Here is a 12,178-nt window from a genome sequence, read left to right as displayed (position 1 = left end):
TTTGATCTCACTGTTGTTATCTTGACCCATGATTTTTTTCACCTTATTTTCTTGTTGAAGAGGGGGATTGAGAAAGAGTGGGTGGGCGTCTGGCAGCCACCCGAGGTTGAACCCACCAAAGGACATGACTAAGTTACTCCAAACAGGACAATATGATGCCCTTGAGAAGCATAAACATAAGCAAGAAATAATAAGGTGGAGGACAGGACCAGGAACGCAGCCAGGGAAAAACATGGACAAGACTCCCATTTGACACCTTTTTCAGAATTGGGAAATTGCGTTTTTTCTTGGAAAGAATAAAATCACAAAAGGGAGAATAACATGGTTCAGAGTCAAAAAGGATCACATTTCAAAAAAAATTTCTCATTATCACCTTCAAACAATCAAGAGCTGCAGGTCAGGAGTAGCTGAACTGGAAAAAACTCACCGCACTTTGTTATTTTTATAGCATCCTTAAATTCCATTTATGCTCACTTTTGTTTTAAGGGAACAGAATTGGCTTAGTGTTGATGATCATACAGGTGGTTATTTGCAATCTCCAGCTGAAAATTTATTAGTTAGGGCCTTCCTTCAGGCAGATATTTTTTTTCACTTTGAGAAAATCTCCTGTAATTTTTAGAGCTGTGGCAAAGGGGAACAAGACGCCTGTAATTGATTTCATTCCCCTGGTCTTCCTGACCTCCCTATGTGGGCACATGGCCCCATGTGCCATTATCTTCTCCATGTACCTTCTAACTCTGGTGGGAATGACCTCTTCATTGACACTGTGTGGAGCAACAAGCACCTGCAGACCTTGATGCATTTCTTCCTCATGAGGTTTCCTTTGTGGTGATCTGCTACACGAGCATTTTGTGAAAAATGATTAAGATTTTCCATGTCATAAGGAAAACCATTTGTGTTGCCTGCTGACTGGCACAGTCATGTTCCCTTTCTTCCTGGCTATCACTGAGTTCCTTGCCTTTCAATAAGTCATTCAGTGTTGGACAATAATCCGCATTCCACACATCCTGATCAAGCCATTTTTTGTCCAGCTGGTGCCCTAGAATATCAGCCAACACAAGAGGTCTGAGAATGGCCCAGCAGAGACAGATCAGAGAAGCTGCTGAACACAGAAACAAGTTCCACTGTTGCCACAATGGCCCAGAGGCGATGGAGGGCATAACTTCTCCTGCACAGAGCCTTTCTGGAGCAGAGCTGGGATCTGACAGTGATACAACCTTAGAGGCCCAGAAAAGCTGTCCCAGGCTTGGAGGAGACAAAGTACCACAGAGCAGCCATGGGTCTTTGGGCACGGGGTATTCTCCTGGAGCTGCAATGGCCTATGGGTCTGCTGGGTACACATGGAGTGGGGACTCCATATTGTGGCTGACACCAGTACTAACTTGTGAATTACCTCAGCTCTGCATGTCTGCACCCTGCCAGGTGCTGGGCCCTAACAGCAGCTGGGCCCCGCCAGGCACTTATGAGGTACCTATATCATCTGTCTGTGCCCATGTGTGCTGGCCATGGACCCTAGATCAGGTAATGGAGGGGAGACGAAGGGGGAGATGAGACTGTGGGCTGTCCCCAGTCATCACTATCTTCCCAACCCCACTCCTGCCATGATTTGGAGCCAAAATCTATTTGAACCTTCTCCCACAGCAAATATCCATGCAGGGCTAGAGGAGATTTGTTCCCCAAGAGCCAGAGGGGCTGCTGACCTCATGCATTGACCTCCCAGAGCCATGGACTTCTCACTCAAGGGAAACAATTGTTGGGCTCCACATTGAAAGAACGTGATACAGGGGCCAGGATACCATACCCATCTGGGAAGAGATGCAGCAAGGTTGCAAGGAGTGAAAGCCACTAGGCTGTGGAGTAGCCAGACATGTCTTCCTCAGTTCAAAGGGACAGGAAAAAAAAGACAACCCAGTGAAGTGAGCGTTACCCATTCCTTTCCCTGGGAATGAGGAAGGGTTCACTTTTGTGTTCAAAGTGATCATCTCCAAAAGAAAGTTTTGACTTAGAGTAAACTGGAAGAGCTGCCTCAGGAGAAAGGAGGACTCGGAGGCCCAGGTTTGGATGCAGCACAACTTTAATGAGTCTAAAGAAGGAAAGGAGGTGGCTGACAGGGAGCACCAGGGGCAGGCACCGAGATGCGGTGGAGCTCCTGCAGGGTGTGTGTCGGCCTGTCCTGCAGAAGGAGGGAGTCCAACAGGTCCCTGCTCGGCTGGCGTTGGGAGGTGGTGACAGGCAAGGCAAGAGAGAGAGAGGAGAGTGGAGGAAGGAAAGAGTGGCCCGAAGCCCTTCATACAAGGCCCCGAAGCTCTATCTCCTGTCCAGCACCATGTTCTGAGGTCTTGGGAGGTTCTTGCCCGAGGGTGTTGCCAGCACCTTTAGCAGGGGGGGCACCTTCTGCCACAGTAGCGGCTGGTAATGCAGGAGAGGTCAAAGCCCCCAGAGTTGATGGGCACTCCGTCACAGCTGAGGATGCTGCCAACGGCAGCGGAGGTGGTAGAGCCCACAACGGTGTTCTGTGGGAAGGAGCTGAGGATGGGGCCGGGCAGGGTCACCACCACGGGGGAGGGCTCGATGACGACGGTGGAGTTCTGGCACTGCCTGACACAGGGCTCATTGCAGCTGTTGGCCAGCGGGGTTGGGCCGCAGGGCTGGCAGCAGGACACGCACGGGTTGCAGCAGGACATGTCTCGGGGCCGGAGGTGCACCTGGGAGAGAGGGTAGTGGGAAGCAGGAAACGGGGACACGTGAGAAGCCGCACTGCACCCAACCGCAGAGGAGCCGAGGCACCTCCTGGCCCAGCGTACGCTGCCCAGCTCAAAACCCAGGAGCCACCTCAACATAGTCCCAGACCCTCTCTGCACAAGACCTTCTCTCCCCTTCCCTCTCCCATGAGAAGCAGCTCCCAGCCCTGGGCTAGGCAGCCCACATCAGCTGAGACTGGAGGAAAGACCTCATCTTGAAGGAGGAGGACAAGAGGCTTCACACTCACCTGATTCCCAGGGAGAAGGAGGCGAGAGAAGCGGATGAGAGAGCAGAGCGCTGGGCTGTCTTTTATAGTAGTCCTGCACTGCCTCAGGCCCAGAGGCACCCTTTGTGGAAGTAATAATTTTCTGACAAGCTCATGCCAAATGCAAACCATCCCAGCTAATGGTATGGGCTGTGTCCTGGCTTCCTGCACGGCTGCCTTTTCATTTCCTGGCTTATGCCACGTGCTTTCCCATCCAAAGGCTTCTGTAAGCTTCTGCCGGGATGAGAGCCCTAAGGATTTCCGGGGCAGAAACACGTCAGCGCAGGCGGGAGACTCAGCTCAAGTGCTGGTGGCATCCCGTGCGGTCAGGTGATGTGCACCTGGGTCACTCCTGGGGGATGGCTTGTGGCATAGTTGTCAGGAAATGGGTACCGCTCTCAAGGTTCTTGCCCGAGTGTGCCCAAGGACTCCCATGTGAGAGGACATGCCTCATCCTTTTCTCTTGCTCCCCACATCTCTCTCTGATGGTTGCTCATTGATGCACGCAGGTGGGCTTCAGCTGGGAGGGTTTGACACCTGCTGCAACACTAATGCTGCTCTGAGGACAATTTTGCTGGGCTCATTTGCCTCATGCCCTTCTCTGTGTAGTGTCTGCAGGTCCTCAGGCGAGACCAGGAGCATGTCTGGGGCCCGGTCCTTCCCTGGGGCACCTGAGGACGGTTCTGCCAGTGTGGTCCCCAGCATCTCCTCAGAAGTGTCCCCAGCTGTTGTTGTGTTCCTGCACATGTGTTTTTGTTTGTGCTTGACTCTATGCTGGCTTTATGTGAGCATACAGAGTTTTGCATGATTATGACTTGCATGACTGGTAACTGATGTCCCTGCCTTTATCTTGACCCATGAGGTTCTTTCACCTTGCTCACAACAAGTGACAAAGTCAAAAAGTTCTTTTAGTAAGACAAGATTTAAAAAGTAATATAGATACTGGGTAAATCTTCCATCTCTTCACATGCTGGAAACCCCACATCTGTGCAGCAGCAGATGGTGCCCCGACAGATGTTCCCAAGGCACCCTGCGCAGATCCTGACCGTGGAGGCGTTCCTCCTCCCTCTCATGTGGAGGTGCCGTTTATTCTGTGTAACAAACCAGACCATACGTCTTCTCCTGACAGGCTGGGGCATTATCTCTGTCATAACACCCGCCGGTGTGCAGCACAGGCCAGCATGGGGCACTGCAGCAGATTCCCTTACAGTGGTCCTCATGCCAGCACCGGGGCTTCTCAAGCCTTAAGCGCAAGGGCCAAGCAAGAAGACACGGGTTTCTCCGGCTCACTAACTCCTTGAGTCCAGCGTCCTCCACAAGGCTCCCGGTACGGTGCACAGACTGGGTTTCACTGAACTGCTTGGGGAGCTCCTCTGTCCTTGGGAACAGCTCACGTCCGGGCAGGGCGTGTGCAGCCAAGGAGACTTTGCTGCTGGCTCAGGAGCTCTGTGGTTCACGGCCTGAGAGCGTGGCACAGTGAGGAGCATAAAAAGGCTGTGGCGTGGTGGGACGCTTACTGCCCAGGGTCTCTGTTCCAGTCACTGTTGAGCTGCTCCTCAGAGCTGCTGGGGAACTTGGCACCTGAGCTTTGAGCATGCCCAGGAAGGAACTGCCCCCACGTGCTCTACAAGCAAGACCCTTCACCCCTTTTTGTTGGGGTGATTTTTTACTTTTGAGCCCTTCCTCTTCTCTTCCCCAGGCACTTCCTGGGCACTCCCTCTTGTCCTTCTCCTGATGTTTCTTGGACCTGAGCCCCTTTGGTGGCACCGAACCTCCCATTTCTGTTTCTCCAAATTTCTCTTGCAGTGAGCCTGATGGGAGTCCACCCCACTGCTTTCCAGCCTCTCTACCTCCCCTGTCAGGAAGGGGAGGTAACTTGGATCGAGGGTAGCTGAAACATCATGTCTGCAGCCACAGTGGTATGCATGGCCCCATCTTTTCAGGGGCCAGACATCCTCCCGTAGAGGGCGTTTGGCAACTCCTTTGTGGTTGGAGATGTCCTCAGATACCCGAGCAATAATGACATGAACGCTTAGAGCTGTCTAGTGGCCTGGTCATCTTCCTAGGGGCTCTGGGACCACCCCTGGCTCCTCTGTACGGAACAAGGCCTCACTCTCGTACTCCCACGGCTGCAGAAGCTTGTGTTTCTGGGACAAGCAGAAATGCCCATTGCTGAGGCTGGGACACCAGCAATGACGCTGTGCAGACCAAACCCCCTCCAGTTTCACATAGCACACGTGTACGCAGTGTTTTGTAATCCCCATAGCAAAGGAAGTTCTGCTTATGCACCACGGAGCAATTTTTACACATCCCCGAACCATCATTAGTGCGCAGGTGCTGTGAGCTGTCCTTAGAATGTAGAGCATGAAGCTGCAGCCTTCTCAGTTCCAACAGTGTTTACGCTCTACGGAAGAACAAGGTACTGTGGGAAATATTTTGAGACTTCATCGATTTGCTTTTGTTCCTTGTAGCTGTCAAAGCACTATGCTCTGCAAAGACATAAGTTACCTCTGTGCCTACACATAGACAGACACACTGCCATTGCGCTCAAGTTTGTCATGGCTTCATCGCGATCGCTGTTAATAATCGGATGCATATCAATCCTCGGTGACACAAACTGGGTTTCTCTTCTCTGAAGACGGAGACCGACAAAAACTGGACAATATCAAGATGTTATTTGCCTCTTTCCTGGGACTTTGTCTGTGGCAGCTGATCTAAGGGGAAGCTGTCCAACTTCTTCCTTCCCCTATATGTAGGCATGACAAGGGAAAAAAGGAAGAAAGAGCAAAGACAAAGTTAAGGATGACACAGTTTCAGTGTCTGTGAGTGGAGTGGGTTCACTCGGCCTTCTGCCGCCCTTCCCCGCTGAAGACAAAGCCAGTTCAAGACTATTACTGGCAGTTTTCTGCCGCGCCGGTACAACGTTCTCGGAGGTGTGGGGGGACTCAAGACACAGGTCGAGAAGGACGGCAAGAAACACGTAGAGTAAGATCCACAGAATGTATCTGCCAGATACGGCTTGACTGCTAGAGCTGAAGTCTCTCACGTTATCTCCAGCAGACTGTTGATCCATCATCTTTCTCTGCCGAAAAAGCTGCCGTGTTCTCAGCAAAGTGACAAAAAGATTCCAGAAGTTGCCTTCCCCCTGCCCCGCGGCCAGACACGTCAGAGCCGCTGAGCAAGAAGGCAGCCTCTCCAGTTGCTGAGGTGCCTGCTCAGAGGGCTCAAGGCAGCAGATGTATGGTGGGCTCACGGGCGCTGGGGCCAAGTGTGCCCTCGTGGGGAATGTGCCCCAGTGCTTGTGCTGGGCTGGCCCCAGCTAGCAGTCCAGCACCCACACAGCGGCTCACTAGCTCCCCCTGCCTCAGTGGGATGGGGGAGAAAATAGCAAGAACAAGAGCAAGAACACTTGTGGGTCAAAATAAAGACAGGGAAATCACTCACCAGCTACTGTTGGAGGCAAAAGAGACTTGACTTGGGGAACTGAACTTTAAATATTGAAATACTGGTTTGGGTGTTGGGAAACAAAGATGACAAACATTTAAAACACTTAGGCAAGCACACATTTCATGCCCCTTCCCCAGCAGAAGCTTCGCTCCAGACATGTCTCTTCCCCGTTCCTAGTCTGCATTCCACTTGTCGTCACAGCAGGTTATAACAAATCAGTCCCTTTGCTGAGGCAACAGGCAGTACAGGAGGTTGGGGTCGGGCCATAACAGCTTCCTTCTTCTGTACTCTCTCTGTTCCTTGTTCTTTTCTACTGCTTCTCTTTCCCTCTTACTGGTTTGCTTTGCTGTAACACGGGTCCTGCGTGGGACACAGTCCCCTTAGGGAAGTAGTCGCTCAAGCGATGGGTATCTGTGGGCTGTCCTGGAGGTGACTGTCTGATGGGAGTTGGGGATGTGCACTCTGCGAGGCACCTCAGCCCTGCAAATCTGTGCAACGGACCGCTGGGGCTGCACGGGGCACTGTACAGGTGTGACGGAAGAACAGAGGACTTGCCCGAGCTGTCCTTGCCCTTGGATGCATGCCAGGCCTCCTCCTTCTGGAGAAGGGTGGGAAGGCGAGGAGGAGTTGTGTCTGGGCTCTAGCCTGCCCACGTCAGGCTGGTTCCCCTGAAGAGCAAGCGACAGGTGTGGGTCTTTCACTTGACAAGATGGTAAATGAATTTCACGTTTCCATGAACGAGCTAATTGCTCCAGAAGGATGCTCAGCTTAGTGGGTGTCCAACCATAGTCTAGTTCCCTTGGGCAAAGACATTGGCAGCGTTCTCTCCTCTTCCGAGTCACACTTGCTGAAATCTCCAACCACGGTCTACGTGATAGAGGGAAGAGGGCTTGCTTAGTCTGGAGAAAAGGAGGCTCAGGGGAGAGACCCCGTTGCTCTCTACAACTAGCTGAAAGGAGGTTGTAGCGAGGTGGGTGTCTGTCTCTTTTCCCAAGTAACAAGCGATAGGAAGAGAAGAAACAGCCTCAAGTTGTGCCAGGGGAGGTTTAGATTGGATAGCAGGAAAAATTTCCTCACTGAAAGGGTGTATTGCAATCAAGACCCACATACTTCTCAGAGAAAATGGGGTGCTGCAGGGCTAATAACTTTTTTGTTTCTTAGCCTTGTTCACCTAGCGAGGCGTATACTGCAGGCAGGGAACAGCAAAAACTGCAGTGCTGGGAAGGCCCTGGCCTGCATGTGAGGAGCAGTGGTGGTGTGAGCAGAGCTTGGTCTGGCCCTGCCGCGGAGGTCTTGAGGAGCCAGGGAAGCTGAGTCCAGGCAGCGTCATCCCCAGCGATTTTGCCATGGATGGGTTGGTACCTGTGCTGCGCCGCCGTGTCCGTAGGGCACAACAGATGCTTGACCCATGGAGCTGCCTGTGGGGGTCACCTGAGGAATGCCAGGATTTAGAGCATTACCCGGGGCTGAATGCCAAGGTCTGACAGGAAATTTTCAAGTACCACTGGAAAGCATACCTAAGCGTTGGCATTAATAGTGAAGCCGCAAGTTGACTGCACAGGGAAGAGGGACACCTGAAAGAAGCCGTGAGAGCCTTTTGGGGCTGTTGGGTTTACAGGGAGTGGGGACTGCAGTGCGTAGCCTGAGTGTGGCTGCTACCAGTCCTAACTCGTGAATTACCTCAGGCCTGCACGTCTGGACAGCAGCTGGGTTCCTGTCTCATCTGCCTGTGCCCGTGTGCGCTGGCCACGGACGCCAGATCGGGTAATGTAGGGGAGGGGAATGGGGAGGTGAGGTTGTGGGGCTGTCCCCAGGCATTGTTGTTTCCCACCCCCACTCCTGCCACCCTTTGGAGCCATGTTCTGACTCATGGCCATTGGCTGTGGCGTAGCCAGGGATGTCTCCCATAGCTGCAAGGAAAAGCGGTCGGAAAAAGTTGCCTCAGAAGGAAGGAGGACTCGGAGGCCCAGGCTTGGATGCAGCACAACTTTAATGAGTCTAAAGAAGGAAAGGAGGTGGCTGACAGGGAGCACCAGGGGCAGGCACCGAGATGCGGTGGAGCTCCTGCAGGGTGTGTGTCGGCCTGTCCTGCAGAAGGAGGGAGTCCAACAGGTCCCTGCTCGGCTGGCGTTGGGAGGTGGTGACAGGCAAGGCAAGAGAGAGAGAGGAGAGTGGAGGAAGGAAAGAGTGGCCCGAAGCCCTTCATACAAGGCCCCGAAGCTCTATCTCCTGTCCAGCACCATGTTCTGAGGTCTTGGGAGGTTCTTGCCCGAGGGTGTTGCCAGCACCTTTAGCAGGGGGGGCACCTTCTGCCACAGTAGCGGCTGGTAATGCAGGAGAGGTCAAAGCCCCCAGAGTTGATGGGCACTCCGTCACAGCTGAGGATGCGGCCAACGGCAGCGGAGGTGGTAGAGCCCACAACGGTGTTCTGTGGGAAGGAGCTGAGGATGGGGCCGGGCAGGGTCACCACCACGGGGGAGGGCTCGATGACGACGGTGGAGTTCTGGCACTGCCTGACACAGGGCTCATTGCAGCTGTTGGCCAGCGGGGTTGGGCCGCAGGGCTGGCAGCAAGGCACGCACGGGTTGCAGCAGGACATGTCTCGGGGCCGGAGGTGCACCTGGGAGAGAGGGTAGTGGGAAGCAGGAAACGGGGACACGTGAGAAGCCGCACTGCACCCAACCGCAGAGGAGCCGAGGCACCTCCTGGCCCAGCGTACGCTGCCCAGCTCAAAACCCAGGAGCCACCTCAACACAGTCCCAGCCCCTCTCTGCACAAGACCTTCTCTCCCCTTCCCTCTCCCATGAGAAGCAGCTCCCAGCCCTGGGCTAGGACAGCCCACATCAGCTGAGACTGGAGGAAAGACCTCATCTTGAAGGAGGAGGACAAGAGGCTTCACACTCACCTGATTCCCAGGGAGAAGGAGGCGAGAGAAGCGGATGAGAGAGCAGAGCGCTGGGCTGTCTTTTATAGTAGTCCTGCACTGCCTCAGGCCCAGAGGCACCCTTTGTGGAAGTAATAATTTTCTGACAAGCTCATGCCAAATGCAAACCATCCCAGCTAATGGTATGGGCTGTGTCCTGGCTTCCTGCACGGCTGCCTTTTCATTTCCTGGCTTATGCCACGTGCTTTCCCATCCAAAGGCTTCTGTAAGCTTCTGCCGGGATGAGAGCCCTAAGGATTTCCGGGGCAGAAACACGTCAGCGCAGGCGGAAGACTCAGCTCAAGTGCTGGTGGCATCCCGTGCGGTCAGGTGATGTGCACCTGGGTCACTCCTGGGGGATGGCTTGTGGCATAGTTGTCAGGAAATGGGTACCGCTCTCAAGGTTCTTGCCCGAGTGTGCCCAAGGACTCCCATGTGAGAGGACATGCCTCATCCTTTTCTCTTGCTCCCCACATCTCTCTCTGATGGTTGCTCATTGATGCACGCAGGTGGGCTTCAGCTGGGAGGGTTTGACACCTGCTGCAACACTAATGCTGCTCTGAGGACAATTTTGCTGGGCTCATTTGCCTCATGCCCTTCTCTGTGTAGTGTCTGCAGGTCCTCAGGCGAGACCAGGAGCATGTCTGGGGCCCGGTCCTTCCCTGGGGCACCTGAGGACGGTTCTGCCAGTGTGGTCCCCAGCATCTCCTCAGAAGTGTCCCCAGCTGTTGTTGTGTTCCTGCACATGTGTTTTTGTTTGTGCTTGACTCTATGCTGGCTTTATGTGAGCATACAGAGTTTTGCATGATTATGACTTGCATGACTGGTAACTGATGTCCCTGCCTTTATCTTGACCCATGAGGTTCTTTCACCTTGCTCACAACAAGTGACAAAGTCAAAAAGTTCTTTTAGTAAGACAAGATTTAAAAAGTAATATAGATACTGGGTAAATCTTCCATCTCTTCACATGCTGGAAACCCCACATCTGTGCAGCAGCAGATGGTGCCCCGACAGATGTTCCCAAGGCACCCTGCGCAGATCCTGACCGTGGAGGCGTTCCTCCTCCCTCTCATGTGGAGGTGCCGTTTATTCTGTGTAACAAACCAGACCATACGTCTTCTCCTGACAGGCTGGGGCATTATCTCTGTCATAACACCCGCCGGTGTGCAGCACAGGCCAGCATGGGGCACTGCAGCAGATTCCCTTACAGTGGTCCTCATGCCAGCACCGGGGCTTCTCAAGCCTTAAGCGCAAGGGCCAAGCAAGAAGACACGGGTTTCTCCGGCTCACTAACTCCTTGAGTCCAGCGTCCTCCACAAGGCTCCCGGTACGGTGCACAGACTGGGTTTCACTGAACTGCTTGGGGAGCTCCTCTGTCCTTGGGAACAGCTCACGTCCGGGCAGGGCGTGTGCAGCCAAGGAGACTTTGCTGCTGGCTCAGGAGCTCTGTGGTTCACGGCCTGAGAGCGTGGCACAGTGAGGAGCATAAAAAGGCTGTGGCGTGGTGGGACGCTTACTGCCCAGGGTCTCTGTTCCAGTCACTGTTGAGCTGCTCCTCAGAGCTGCTGGGGAACTTGGCACCTGAGCTTTGAGCATGCCCAGGAAGGAACTGCCCCCACGTGCTCTACAAGCAAGACCCTTCACCCCTTTTTGTTGGGGTGATTTTTTACTTTTGAGCCCTTCCTCTTCTCTTCCCCAGGCACTTCCTGGGCACTCCCTCTTGTCCTTCTCCTGATGTTTCTTGGACCTGAGCCCCTTTGGTGGCACCGAACCTCCCATTTCTGTTTCTCCAAATTTCTCTTGCAGTGAGCCTGATGGGAGTCCACCCCACTGCTTTCCAGCCTCTCTACCTCCCCTGTCAGGAAGGGGAGGTAACTTGGATCGAGGGTAGCTGAAACATCATGTCTGCAGCCACAGTGGTATGCATGGCCCCATCTTTTCAGGGGCCAGACATCCTCCCGTAGAGGGCGTTTGGCAACTCCTTTGTGGTTGGAGATGTCCTCAGATACCCGAGCAATAATGACATGAACGCTTAGAGCTGTCTAGTGGCCTGGTCATCTTCCTAGGGGCTCTGGGACCACCCCTGGCTCCTCTGTACGGAACAAGGCCTCACTCTCGTACTCCCACGGCTGCAGAAGCTTGTGTTTCTGGGACAAGCAGAAATGCCCATTGCTGAGGCTGGGACACCAGCAATGACGCTGTGCAGACCAAGCCCCCTCCAGTTTCACATAGCACACGTGTACGCAGTGTTTTGTAATCCCCATAACAAAGGAAGTTCTGCTTATGCACCACGGAGCAATTTTTACACATCCCCGAACCATCATTAGTGCGCAGGTGCTGTGAGCTGTCCTTAGAATGTAGAGCATGAAGCTGCAGCCTTCTCAGTTCCAACAGTGTTTACGCTCTACGGAAGAACAAGGTACTGTGGGAAATATTTTGAGACTTCATCGATTTGCTTTTGTTCCTTGTAGCTGTCAAAGCACTATGCTCTGCAAAGACATAAGTTACCTCTGTGCCTACACATAGACAGACACACTGCCATTGCGCTCAAGTTTGTCATGGCTTCATCGCGATCGCTGTTAATAATCGGATGCATATCAATCCTCGGTGACACAAACTGGGTTTCTCTTCTCTGAAGACGGAGACCGACAAAAACTGGACAATATCAAGATGTTATTTGCCTCTTTCCTGGGACTTTGTCTGTGGCAGCTGATCTAAGGGGAAGCTGTCCAACTTCTTCCTTCCCCTATATGTAGGCATGACAAGGGAAAAAAGGAAGAAAGAGCAAAGACAAAGTTAAG

The 12,178-nt window shown here is 53.3% G+C and overlaps 1 protein-coding gene across 1 annotated transcript; it reads right to left on the bottom strand.

Moving 5' to 3' along the window:
- Positions 1-2,375: 2,375 nt before the first annotated feature.
- On the bottom strand, positions 2,376-9,493 carry LOC141953436 (feather keratin Cos1-1/Cos1-3/Cos2-1-like). Its single transcript, XM_074891976.1, has 3 exons — positions 9,459-9,493; positions 2,990-3,089; positions 2,376-2,705 (listed from the first exon to the last, which is right to left on the bottom strand). The coding sequence occupies exons 1-3, from the start codon at positions 9,491-9,493 to the stop codon at positions 2,376-2,378; spliced, it is 465 nt and encodes a 154-aa protein (XP_074748077.1).
- Between the last annotated feature and the right edge of the window lie 2,685 nt (positions 9,494-12,178).

This window comes from Strix uralensis, chromosome 22 (assembly GCF_047716275.1).
Source record: "Strix uralensis isolate ZFMK-TIS-50842 chromosome 22, bStrUra1, whole genome shotgun sequence".
In the NCBI taxonomy this organism is placed as follows: Eukaryota; Metazoa; Chordata; class Aves; order Strigiformes; family Strigidae; genus Strix; species Strix uralensis.
Note: the sequence above shows the minus strand (reverse complement) of the source record. Positions and strands in the feature narration are given on the sequence as shown.

Excerpts from the sequence above, each read along its gene's own strand:
- LOC141953436 (XM_074891976.1), bottom strand. The coding sequence starts at position 9,493 with ATGAGCTTGTCAGAAAATTATTACTTCCACAAAGG. Across the intron at positions 3,090-9,458 it reads AATTATTACTTCCACAAAGG|GGTGCCTCTGGGCCTGAGGC; the intron begins GTGCCTCTGGGC and ends ACTTCCACAAAG. Across the intron at positions 2,706-2,989 it reads TCCTTCTCCCTGGGAATCAG|GTGCACCTCCGGCCCCGAGA; the intron begins GTGAGTGTGAAG and ends CCTCTCTCCCAG.